The sequence below is a fragment of the Venturia canescens genome, chromosome 10 (assembly GCF_019457755.1).
Source record: "Venturia canescens isolate UGA chromosome 10, ASM1945775v1, whole genome shotgun sequence".
NCBI classification, from domain to species: domain Eukaryota; kingdom Metazoa; phylum Arthropoda; class Insecta; order Hymenoptera; family Ichneumonidae; genus Venturia; species Venturia canescens.
In genome coordinates this window covers 8,308,634-8,321,161 of record NC_057430.1, presented here as the reverse complement: position 1 = coordinate 8,321,161, position 12,528 = coordinate 8,308,634, and the positions used below count along the sequence as shown (strand labels likewise).

Below are 12,528 nucleotides of genomic sequence, written 5' to 3'. Positions count from 1 at the left end.
ATATTTTGAAAAACAACTTTTTTCGAATGTAAATTTTCGTGATACTCTACTTAGTCTATTTCTCATCCATCAAATTCAGAGAAAACTTGGTCATGCAATCGAATTTTCTCTGTGAATACTTTCAATCGCAAAAACCATGGGATTTGGAAAAAAAAATTCTCGAATGAAAATATTCAAAAGAATCGATTCTGGCTGTACCAGAGAAGATGCGAAAAAAATACAGGAGATGGCGCTATTCGACAGTAAGTGGCGTCATCCCTCAAGCTATTTTCAAACTAACTTTGCAGATGTTTCAAGGCGTAAAGCAACAAGATCTTTGATCACCCGGGTCACGCGAATCAATGATAAAGTTGCTGCTGCTTATCAATTAACCTATCTTCATCTCACAAATCTCGTATGTAATTTGTGTCAAGAATTAGAGAATAACGAAACGCAAGGAGAACGAAATGATAACATTCTAGCACTGTTATATAGTGAAATTTAAAAACATTTCTCGTAAAAATAATAATTGTCCGCCCAGTATTTGTTTGATCCATTGTTTTCGTGCTCTGGATATTTCCTTCTCAAAACAATGATCGTCACAATTACAACGGTGATTGTGTGCCTCAAACAAGCTCGAAAATGACAGGAAAAACGACACTGAAGAGAAACGACTGAAGCTCGTATTCTTGGGGGGTTCGTGTACAACTATAATTGTCGCTGTTGAATTTGTATCTCTAGCCTTAAATCCCGGTGAGTGTATTATCAAACATTTATTACAATCTTATATGTACCATTTATAACCTCCCACCCTCTCGTGAAAACGATAAAACACACCAGTTTAATTTTGTGCTTCGTACGCGATATAATTTTCCATTGCTCTTGTACACACTGCACGAATTCTCTCTCTTTTTCTCTCCTTATATTTGAAGGAGGTCAATATTTGTCGTTTGTAAAGTACAAGAAAATTTCTTTGTGTGTGCTTCAGATGCCGACAAAGTTATCCACGGCCAACATTTATAAATATAACACGAATTACAGTTAGAAATCTTTTCTATTCAGAGTTGCGAACGTGAAACTCTTCTGTTAAAGAAGTTCCTTTTTTTTCGTGAATTCGTGAATGCCCGTGTAGAAAAATCATATTCTGCAAACTATCATTACAGAAAAACTAATTTGATTCGAATTTTTTATTAATGTTTTGAACAAATCGTATCTATTATTATTATTATTCAAGGCTTTCAAAATATTCCTGAGATCAAAGAACATCAACCAGGATGAAGTTTGCAGAACACTTGTCTGCGCACATTACCCCAGAATGGCGCAAACAATACATCAGCTACGAGGTACAATTTTTGTGTTATTCTATTCATATCTTGTTTCTATATTCCAGTAGTTCTGTATTAGAAATATTATCAAACTGTTAACCTATGTTTTTGTAATTCTGAAGATTTAATATAACTTTTGAATTTATACATTAATTCTTTAGCATTAAGGAACCATTTAAAAGAAGTTTTTCAAGATTACAAAACAGACTAGCACTTGTGCAGAAAATTTATTTGTTTTTCCAGAATACTTGAAACAATTTCAAGCACGTGTGTTAAACATTTTTCTCCGCAATTCAGAAGTTTCTAGAATTATTGATGAATTTCCCTTTAAATGCAGCTAAAAAAAATTTAAGCCCTCAGAAATTGTTGTTCGAACATATCAGAATGTTTTATGATCTCTTTTAAGGCTTGAAATTTCAGCGGTTGGAAAAATGACTGAACAATTTCAGAAACATTTATATAATGAACAAAAAATACAACATTAAATATTGACAAACTTTTCTAAGCATTTTGCTTCTCTTTCGAAATTTACTGTTTTGCTATAAAAATATGAATACTTTTAAGCAGGTTTTACTTTGTTTGTAATATCACTTAGGAAATGAAAGCAATGCTGTATACAGCGGTGGAAGAGGCTCCTTCTGCAGAAAGCGTAGAGCCAGAGGTGATATCTCGTCATTTTGCATCATTCGACGAAGTTTTCTTCACATTTTGTGATCGAGAATTGAAAAAGATCAACACTTTCTATTCCGGTGAGAAATATTATTGTATAAATTGATGGATATCGAATGAATTCAATTCAGTACAGTGCGATTGCAAAAAAGACATTTTTTACCAACTTTTGTGATAAAAAGAATATCGGCTCTAAGTAATAATTTTTGTATAGAGAAGCTGGCAGAGGCGACACGAAAGTACGCGGCTTTGCAAAACGAGCTAAAGACCGCAATGGAGTTTCAGCATTCGAGTGGAAAAAACAAAAGCAAATCGACAGGAGCGGCAAGCAAAGCTCAACTGCCAGGAAGAAAAATACGAGAGCTGAAATTAGCTTTCTCCGAGTATTATTTGTCGCTGATACTGTTACAAAATTACCAAAATCTCAATTATACGGGGTTCCGGAAAATACTTAAGAAACACGACAAGGTAACGTGGACGAAGAATATAAAGAATGGAGAAAAAGAGCCTTTCACGAAATCCCGATTCCCAATGATCCCTAGAAACGGAGAGAGGAAAAGTTTGTACCAAAATCGCCAATCCTCTTCTGTAAAAATTCTTCGAAATTTCACAATTTTTCCTTCTCGTTGTTACAGTTACTGTCCGTAGACACTGGCTCAAAATGGCGCATGGAAAGCGTCGAAACGTCGCATTTTTGTACGTCGAAAGACATCGACAAATTGATCCAGGAAACGGAAGCGACGGTAACAAGCGGTCTCGAAGGTGGAGACCGTCAACGTGCCATGAAACGCCTCAGAGTCCCACCGCTCGGCGAACATCAAAGCCCGTGGACCACGTTCAAAGTCGGTCTATTCTCCGGCAGCTTTATCATTCTCTTTGTTGCGGTAGTTCTTTCCGGTGAGACAAAGATTCCTGAACCAGTGGGATCAATTATCTCGAAGATGATTTATGCGTATGGAAATTTATTTTTTAGCAATATTTCACGACGGCGGAGAAAATCTGAAAATAGCATTCCGCCTTTATCGGGGTCCTCTCCTCGTCATACAATTTCTATTCCTGATGGGCGTCAATGTTTACGGCTGGCGATCGTCCGGTGTTAATCACGTTCTCATATTCGAGCTTGATCCACGAAATCATTTATCGGAACAACACATCATGGAGCTTGCTGCTGTTCTTGGTGTCGTATGGACGTTAAGCCTTTTGAGCTTTCTCTACAGTGCTAGCTTGAGCATACCGCCGTACGTCAATCCTCTCGTTCTCGTATGCATCATGCTAGCTTTTCTATTCAACCCTTTCCGTATTTTTCGACACGAGGCACGGTTCTGGCTGCTCAGAATATCGGTGAGTTTCTCCGGAGATGAGATTTTTTTTGGAAACTTTTTCGAATTTACAAAAGCTGTAGTAATTATTGATAAATTTTCGATAAATATTGAGGGATATATTTTGGAATTAATGTATTTTGTATTAAGACGAAAAAAAATCAAATTGTTACTCCTAGAAAGTATAGAAGGCTCTTTTGCAGCGAATAATTGAATCACTCACTCTTGTTTCCAGTGGCGAATGATAATCGCACCATTCGCGTTTGTAAATTTCGCTGATTTCTGGTTGGCCGATCAGCTCAACAGTCTTGTAACGCCGTTGATGGACTTTCATTTTTTGCTATGTTTTTACATAACAAATGGAAACTGGCTCGAAGCTGGAAACACGGAACAATGCATGGCAGGATCATTGATCATTCGACCGATAGTCAATTGTTTACCAGCTTGGTTTCGTTTTGCTCAGTGTCTGAGAAGATACAGAGATTCGAAAGAAGCTTTTCCGCATCTGGCTAACGCCGGGAAATATTCAACGACTTTTTTGGTCGTTATAACTGCGACATTGAAGCAATATCATGAACCAAAATTTCCAAATCACTCGGAAAGCCCGTGGCTCTGGCTGTGGCTCGGGAGTTGTGTCATCAATTCCGTTTACTCGTACACTTGGGACATCAAAATGGATTGGGGACTTTTGGACAGCAATGCTGGAGAAAACAAATTTTTGCGCGAAGAAGTCGTGTACTCATCTGCCGTAAATATTCTTTTGTTCTACGCTTTTTTAACTCTTTCGTTTCATTCATTCTTGTGATTTTTCTACAGTTTGAGTAGTGTCGCTATCAATAGCTCTTAGTCTTTTGTTGTACAAAGTGCAAATATTTTTTCATGGAAAATAACGAGACCGTTGCTCTGTAAATGATAAAATTTTCGGTAAATATTCGGAAGTGCGGTTTTTCTGAAAATCAAAGTTTTTTTTTTACATGAAGCGCTTTAATTGGTCACCACTAACGATATTCCGTCGGGGGAGGCTGACATTTAATATAAAAACCGTAAGTTATGGGGATTGAAGTTGTTGGAAAAATATGATGAAATATGGTATATTTGAATATTTTAGAGTTCACAACAGGACAGGCGCGCACACACACACACACACGCACGCACGCACGTACGCACCTTGTCCGGAACCGCGCACACATTGAAGGTTTCTAAACCCGCCCAGTGATACCACACATGCATCGAAAACGTTGTGAATACTCCCACCGATTTCGCATGAACATCGCGTGTGTGTATCCAGAACATCTTTTCATGTGTGTGTGAAATCGTCGTGTGGGTTCAGAACACTTTCGATGTGTGTGCGGAATCGTCATGTAGGTTTAGAACACTTTCAATGGATGTGCGAAATCGTTGGGTGGATTTACAACACTTTCCATCGGTGTGTGGTATCGCTGGGTGGGTTTAGAGCACCTTTAATGTGTGTGTGTGTGTGTGTGTGTGTGTGCATGCGCGCTCGCGCGTGTGTGTGTGTGTCCACCTGCCTTAATGTGAACTCTTAAACAGTCTGATATACTCCAAATCCCCGCATTTTTCCAACAACTACAAAACCCCATAACTCATGGTTTTTATGGAAAATGTTAGCCTCCCCCGGCGGAATATCATTAGTGGTGACCAATTGAAGCAGTCCAGACAAAAAAAAAATTTTATCACCATTTTTGGGAAAAGCCACACTTCCGAATATTTACCAAATTTTCATTGATTCTGACATCTTTTTTTTCAGACTTAAAAGAGTTTAGGCACAAAGTTCTAAGCTTTTCTTTCTATGAAATTAATCCCGCCACAGTCTCGTCATTTTTCGGGATAAATTTATCAAAATCTTGTTCAGAGGTCTTTTGAAAATGATTGACGAGGAAGCTTATTTTGTGTAGTCATTATTTATTGTTGATATATACAAGAACTGTTGAAGTGAAGCCACCGCTATTCTAGCATTGCTCTGTGATTAAAAACGTTTTTTTTTCTTGAAGGGATTTTATTACTTCGCCATCATCGAAGATTTAATCCTGAGATTTTCGTGGATCGCAAGCTACATTCTTGTCGAGTACAAATACATTTCGAGCGATCTTATGCTTTCGATAGTTGCCCCCCTCGAAGTTCTCAGGTAACACATTATTTTTGTATTCTCGTTGTCTATTTCTAGTGGAAAAAGGAACAAATTTTCAGCTGCTTGAATTTGACTCTTCTACATGAATTATCATTTTTTTGTCATTTTTTTTTCTAACAGGCGATTCGTTTGGAATTTTTTCCGTCTGGAGAACGAGCATTTGAACAACTGCGGTAAATTCCGAGCCGTTCGCGATATTTCCATAGCACCGATCGAGAGTTCAGATCAAACCCAAATTTTGCGGATGATGGACGATGAGAACGGTGTTGTTAATCGTGGCAAACGAAAAGCTGGAGGAAAGAAACAGTCAGCCACGAAAGAGGATAAACGTTCTTTGCTCAAAGAAGAAACAATCGATATCGATGTGTCGAACGCCAGTTGAAAAAAACTAGGTAGCTTGAAAAATCGGTTCGTCCGAAGCGTTGACTTCTAATTTTGGGATTTCAACTCTAATCTTGTCTATTTTGGGGGCAAAAGAAAAAGCGAATTGATATGTCAAAAAGATTCAAAAGTTTTGTATCGAAACATTCCCATTAAAAAATATCATTTCATCAGAATTTCAACGATTAGCAATCGGACAGAAATTCATTTACTTTCAAAGTGAAGTGGACTTATCGTTTGCAACAACAATAATGACACAGAGTTTTTAATGAATTGCTTCAACGAATCATTGGTTGTTTCCCACCGTCTTAGTATTACTGGAAATTGATGTTCATGAAAGTTAAAAATCCACTGAATCCCGCTAGATTTGTATCGAATCGTCACACAATCGAATTTTTTTGTTTTTCGAAACAGTGTTCGGAAAACGTTCTTAATTTAATTCAGCGAATGGTTTTGTCTCGAAACAAGCAATCGTTTAGAACCAGCGATTAATCGCGGTGAAAACATAACTAATAAATTCTCTCCTATGAACCCATTATCAATGTTGTCGAGACAGAAAAAATCGTCAAGAAATTAACCCAGAAAAAACGGAAATCATATAAATAAAAAAATACCAAATTACGAATATTAATTCGCATAGAATGCCGTAAAGAATTGAAGGAACTGATGATTTACGAGCTATCGAAAGTGCCTGTAAGAAGCACGGTTGAACTTTCCATGCCAACTACTACGAATTACACGAATGCTAGGAAAATGAATAGAATTGGAACTACTACAAATACCAACGGAAAACGTTGGTTTTTCTTCGTTCAGTATTTTGCGTTACTTAGTTAAATAATCTGGGACTTTCTCATTTGCCAGAAAGAAGAGCCGATTATGTTTACGCGTGAGCTCCGATTCCAAAGACTAATAACAATAAAACCCAATAAAAGCGAATAATTGTGAATGAATTTGTAAAGACGAACGGTACAAAATTTTTCCCACTTGCTTAAATGAACAGAAAATATACAGGAAATCTTCGTCTTGTACTTAAAGGTCAAAATTTACAAAACGAATTTAAAGAGAAACGAGAATACTTATTTTTCTCGAATTCCCAACTCTTCGTACACACGCAAATGTGATTTTATATAAATATATATTATATGAACTTATGAATATAAATCTATAATAAGAAGCGAGGCTCAACGGGCAACCTTTGAAAATATATTTTATTACTCAAGCGTATATTGTTATTCTGTTGAAGAGTTATCGAAGTCTATTAGAGCATATCATTTAATTATTTTCTTTTTTTTCCAAGTGCTCCAATGAGTTATTGCTACAAACGAAAAATAACTGCAATAATGGGATCGTGATAGGAAAAAAAAAATGAATAAATAACGAGCACGAATCGCAATAATCAACGACATTGAAAGCTTTTCCTCATTCTTTCATAGCATACTCTATTTTTTTAATTTTCTTGTAGATCGATATTAAAAAAAAAAAGAAAAAAACATTCATTTATAGCAGCAACGGTTTTATATATATTTTTCTATACTTTGTCGTACCTAAAAATGGTAAATGCACGTCTGATCCTCGAATAAAAAATGAAAAATAAAATAATGACCGAAATATTTTTATATATGTACATAAATAACAAAAACGTATGTGAACGATTACTAATTACCGTGTATAAATGAGAAGACGGCTGTGTCCGATAATGTAAGCGCGAACTGTTGTTTTAAGAATTCGCGTCGCCCTTTTCCTTCGAAATGTATGTTCAAATCGCATAAAAGAATAAAAAAACCGAAATAAATTAACGACAAGGAACATGGTTTTTTTTCTTAATAATCCGAAAGCAATTCCTGCGAAATCATAAATTGAAATATCGTCAAACCTCACTTTACCAAAAGGGATTAATTATTTTTAAAGAAGAATAATTCATCCAAATATTCTGAAATAATTGCAGATTTATTTTTCCAGTATCCGTCATGATGTCTCTTTCCACCTTTTTCAACTTCACTCGGCGTTCTGTTGTTTTATACTAATCGAAGATTTGAAAAGTTCGTTTATTGTTATAATGAATCCAGAAAGCAACTGTCAGTTTTCACTTCAGTAATCTCATTTCAAATAGTTTCGCATACCGTTGGTAAACAATTTTTCAAAGACACCTTCGAATAAGTTCTCATGAAAAATAACTACTTTCGATGATTTTTTAACTCGTTAAATTCTTCAATGTTCCAAGTAATGACTATTCAACCAATTTATATACTTGAGGTTCATGGATTAAAAAAGCGCATGGAACACAGACAGGCGGCGTGAACGACTCGAGAGATCGAGTGCTCAATTAATGTAGGTTAGGAAACATGTGATCGGGGATGGCGCAATAAAAATCATACTTTATCTGTACTGATCATTTAATAAAATGACAATCGTCTAATTCCTATTCGACTTTACGTCGATGACAAAAAAATAATGTTTGATAAATCTAATAGAAATAATAATAATAAATCATTAATAAATCTACAATTAATAATGAGCTAATAATAATGGCATAACTTTAAATGATCGTAAATAATAATATATGGGCATCGTTCACGGCGACAATCGGCATAGATTCAAACCTTAATTCTACAATTTAATCTTCACAATGATAACATTAATTGTAGGAAAAGATGATATTGTCGTTGACAGGTATGTAAAATATGTATAACTTAATACGTAATATATAACTGTACATTTGGCCCGGAAATAGAAGGATACCGATGGCCCTGTTATTATAATATATCTCGCGGGCTAATCGTGAACTCGTGTATATATCGATATATAATAATAAGATATGAATGATCGTTTCGTGAGATGCCTCGATTCGCGATCCGAAGGCGATTGTTACTTGTCGAGGGAGATATGTATTCGTTGAAGTGGGCATTTTATTATATTTTTTTTTCTCATGTCGTATGAAACGTACGAAATGAATCGTGAGATTCGGGCAAGAACTGAGCGATTTTCAGACAGTAATATGAAAAAAGAACGAAACTGAGCGGGGAAAGAAGAAATCTGTTAAATATAATTGCGAGTCTGAAAATTGCGCTGTTTTCTAGCACACAAAAACTCGTACGTACACACGCTAAAACGAATAATCGCAGTACATTTTATTTTTGTACATGCCCGTTCAATGCTCTTTTATTTATTTGTATGCGTTCTTGCGAATGTTATATCAATCTTTATATATATTCATGTAAGTGGCCTGGATTACCCGTGGTGGATAATACCGAAGTTTTTTACACGTACGTACGTGTACGCACTTTTAATATACATGTATTTATAACGTGGATATTTTCTAATGCTTCAATATTTCGCGTTATTCAAAGTACGCGCGCTCTCGTTTATCATCTACTCGATATTTCTTTTTCACTTTCGCTACTTTTATCTCGTGTACGTCGTGCCTGTACAGCGAACCAGGTCGCGGTAAGAAAAACCATCGAAAATACAGCATAATTGCAATAAATCGACGATTCCAGGTAGATTTCAAGTGGTAAACTCTATAATCTTTATTCGATTATTTTCTCGCAAAGGATTTATTTCCTCTTTTCTCCTCGCATCTATTACCGTGTGGCCTTAACCTCCAATTTTTCGACGTCGCAGGAAACGGAAATTAAATTGGACGAATATGTACGGAAAAAATTGTAGGTAAACTCGTTGGTAATTGGAATATTTCTTTTTTCTGTGCTACAATGCGACAAAAAAGTGTGTTGCAAGGCGAACAAAGGCCGATGAAGCATCGAGAAAACACGTAACAACGAACGATCCCCCTCCCCCCTCCGCGACTCTCGTTCCCTCTTTCTCTTTTTGAACGATGCCATTTTTTTTATCGACCTGTTCCAAGTTTCACACGTGTTGGAGACAAAGAATCTGTACGGAATGCAAAAACAAGGTAACAAAAAATGTGATACACCCAACCCGCATAACACGTTATAACGCCTACATATTATACAGCCAATCAGATATTGCGCAAAGTATTAAAACTATTCTCTCTGCCTCGCTCCTTCTCGCGCGTGTAAGTAAATTCATTCCGGAGAATGCACATGACCTCCTGCGAGATAAAAACACAAGAAATTTATCGCTTCCAATGATTCACGCATCGCGGAGACCAAAAAAATAGAATAATAATTCCACTACTTCAATCGTCCTAGGACACGCGCTACCACAGAGACATTTTCTAGCGAAGTTCAGAATCCTCAATAATAATACTGATCGGGATATAAGATTGAAAATACTGCTTGGTAGAACATACGTAACACACAATATGTCTCTTTCTCCGCGTATATTTATATACAGAAAAACAAAACAAACAAACGCGGTCGACCAAACGATTGAAGTTTTTTTTTCAATACTTCCGGGAATTGAACCTTTTTCGACAAATTCAAGGGACTTTTCACGGGATCCGGTATTGTTAATTATTGTTTTATCGAATCTTTAATAGAAAGGAGAAAATGAAAAGCTGCTGAGTGGGGGCTCTCGAACTGTCAGAATCCGCGATGGGTTTTTCATTCTTGCATATTTTTTATTCTCGCTGCCCTTTGTTCGAGACTAGTGCACGTTCTATTCCAAACCGAAGTTTCATCCGGAGCCATTTGGGAAATTTTACCGATTGAATAATTGAATAATAAATCGAGAGAAAAATGTAACAATTCGTAATAATGATTCTGATGGAGTCCCGCTCGAAGGAATGAGGAGAGAAAAAGTTTGATTCTTAAAATTCTTCCACACACTAACGATGAAAAAACGACGTGGTGGAAAATAAAGGGAAAAAATTGACGCCCAAAAGAGGCCGAGGAGAGCTCGAACGAGTTCGATTTTAGTTTGAGCTTCGAGCCTGGCGATTAATCGTTCATCGATCAATGCGTTTTATAACCTCAAATGTTTCACATTCGAGTCACACCTTCTTTTCCTCAACATTGTAAAACGACGTTTCTTCATCACCAACAACAATAACAATAACAACGAGAAAAAACACACGCAGCCACGCACGCAGACACACTAACAAGCTCACTATTATTGTACACTACTTTATATCACTTTCGCTTAAAGTCGAGCCACGAGTCGCCAAGCTCGAAGTTTTTCATTTATTTTTCTCACTCACTCTCTTTCTCTCTGTTCTCTCTTTTGTTAAAAAGACAAATATTCCAGTATTTTTAACCGGACAGGCGCGTTCGAAAGAAAAGAAATATTATTATCCTGTCGCAATCTATCCAGCGTTACTGTGAAATCCGGCCAATTTCGCATTTTTCAATAAGAAAAAACGAGCGACTCGGTTATTCACTAAAATCACACGTGACTTGTCTTTTTTTGCTGCGCTCTAATTCGTACGATGATATTTTATTTTCTCTCTCTCTCTCTCTCTCTCTCTCGATCTCTCTCGAATGAAAATCATTTTGTCTCTGAACGAAGAAACGAAAAAGGAAAAGTTAAACTGTCAATTTCGCTTGTTACTTCATCACTGTTATTTTCGTCACTCAATTATATTCGATCCTCGAATTTCGTATCCTTTTCCAAACTGCTCAGCAGTTCGATTTATTTCGTTTGTTTTTTCGCGATTTAATTTTTAATATCTATCGTACGTTTTTCTGCTTATTTTAGGCATTAACTTTTAACGACGTGACGTGGTGTTAGTCGTCGTGTTCAGAGATGAGTGATTATTATGTCATCGTCGATGTCGTCTTTTTCGTCGTCCGTTTCCTCCGGCATGTTTGCTTCCGCCTGAGCTGCTTTCGGGTCCTCGGCGATGGCTTTCAGTCTTCGCTGCTTTCGCCTGTGCAAAATTTCGACGATGATGTATCCCAAGCTCCCGATTATCAGGACCGAAAGCATCACGTAGAGTTTCATTCGGGCGCACAAGTGCGTGCTGTAGGCATACGCGACGACGAAACCTGCGCTCTCCCACAAACGGTAGTTGGAAAACGCCGCTTCTTTGTTGCGCCTGAACAGAGTTCCGTAAAGACCTACAACCAAAAATGACCACGGAAAATTTTATTAGTTATTTTTTTTCTCATCTATTTCAGAGGTATCAAAATTTATCGTTACCGAAAATTTCCGATAACGAAAACAAAAAAAAAAATAGTATATTACGACCCTAGGCCCGAAAGTTGGATTTCCTGGCATGTGCTATATGAAGGCCGAGGCGAAGCCGAGGCCTTCATGTTGCACATGCCAGGGCATCCAACATTTGGGCCGTGGGTTGTATACTATTTTTCTTGATCCCGTAGCCGAAAGTACGTTTAATAATTACTAGCAATCGCGAGGGGGGGAGTGGGGGGGGCGCCCGCCCGACTTTTGCAGGACCGAGGCGAAGCCGAGGTTTTGCTGGTCGGGGCGGGCATTAAAAACATAAACAAAAAGTTAAAAAACACACACACAAAATATCACACAATGATACAACAATATTATTAGTACAAATAAATAATTCTTTGATACATGTCTGATTTAAAGTCCCATGATAGTTAACAATTTCTATATATGAATATTTCCCGCTATACTTGACAATTTATATGAATATGTGCTTTCCTATGAACCTGGAATCTGGAAATACAACATTATTCGGGACGACCATATTCATTTTATTAATTAGTCCCGTTACATTATTTTCTGTTTTCTCATCTGAACGAACAAATGTATGTTATTCGTCCGGGTTCATGGCAGTATAGCGCATAACATGAATGATAAAAGCTAC

The 12,528-nt window shown here is 36.9% G+C and overlaps 2 protein-coding genes across 3 annotated transcripts in view; one reads left to right on the top strand and one right to left on the bottom strand.

The window, feature by feature from the left end:
* The first annotated feature begins 300 nt into the window (after positions 1–300).
* On the top strand, positions 301–7,628 carry LOC122416891 (xenotropic and polytropic retrovirus receptor 1). Of its 2 annotated transcripts, XM_043430005.1 has the most exons (9): positions 301–732; positions 1,214–1,322; positions 1,900–2,053; positions 2,188–2,441; positions 2,609–2,870; positions 2,947–3,314; positions 3,528–4,040; positions 5,305–5,438; positions 5,562–7,628. In XM_043430005.1, the coding sequence occupies exons 2-9, from the start codon at positions 1,254–1,256 to the stop codon at positions 5,821–5,823; spliced, it is 2,016 nt and encodes a 671-aa protein (XP_043285940.1). In that variant the 5' UTR covers positions 301–732; positions 1,214–1,253; the 3' UTR covers positions 5,824–7,628. The 2 variants fall into 2 exon arrangements, with proteins under 2 accessions (XP_043285940.1, XP_043285941.1); XM_043430006.1 differs by lacking the exons at positions 301–732; positions 1,214–1,322 and having other exon boundaries at positions 1,918–2,053; positions 2,193–2,441.
* A 569-nt stretch (positions 7,629–8,197) lies between these two features.
* LOC122416894 (UNC93-like protein) overlaps positions 8,198–12,528 on the bottom strand; it is a 71,666-nt gene continuing 67,335 nt past the window's right edge. Inside the window, exon 6 of the mRNA XM_043430010.1 lies at positions 8,198–11,800. Within this exon, the coding sequence (XP_043285945.1) occupies positions 11,481–11,800 (320 nt within the window). The 3' untranslated portion in view covers positions 8,198–11,480. The remainder of the gene's footprint in view (positions 11,801–12,528) is intronic.

Coding starts and splice junctions, on each gene's coding strand:
- LOC122416891 (XM_043430005.1), top strand. CDS start 1,254: ATGAAGTTTGCAGAACACTTGTCTGCGCACATTACCCCAGAATGGCGC. Junction 2,054..2,187: donor GATCAACACTTTCTATTCCG/GTGAGAAATATT, acceptor ATTTTTGTATAG/AGAAGCTGGCAGAGGCGACA. Junction 2,871..2,946: donor TGTTGCGGTAGTTCTTTCCG/GTGAGACAAAGA, acceptor TTTATTTTTTAG/CAATATTTCACGACGGCGGA.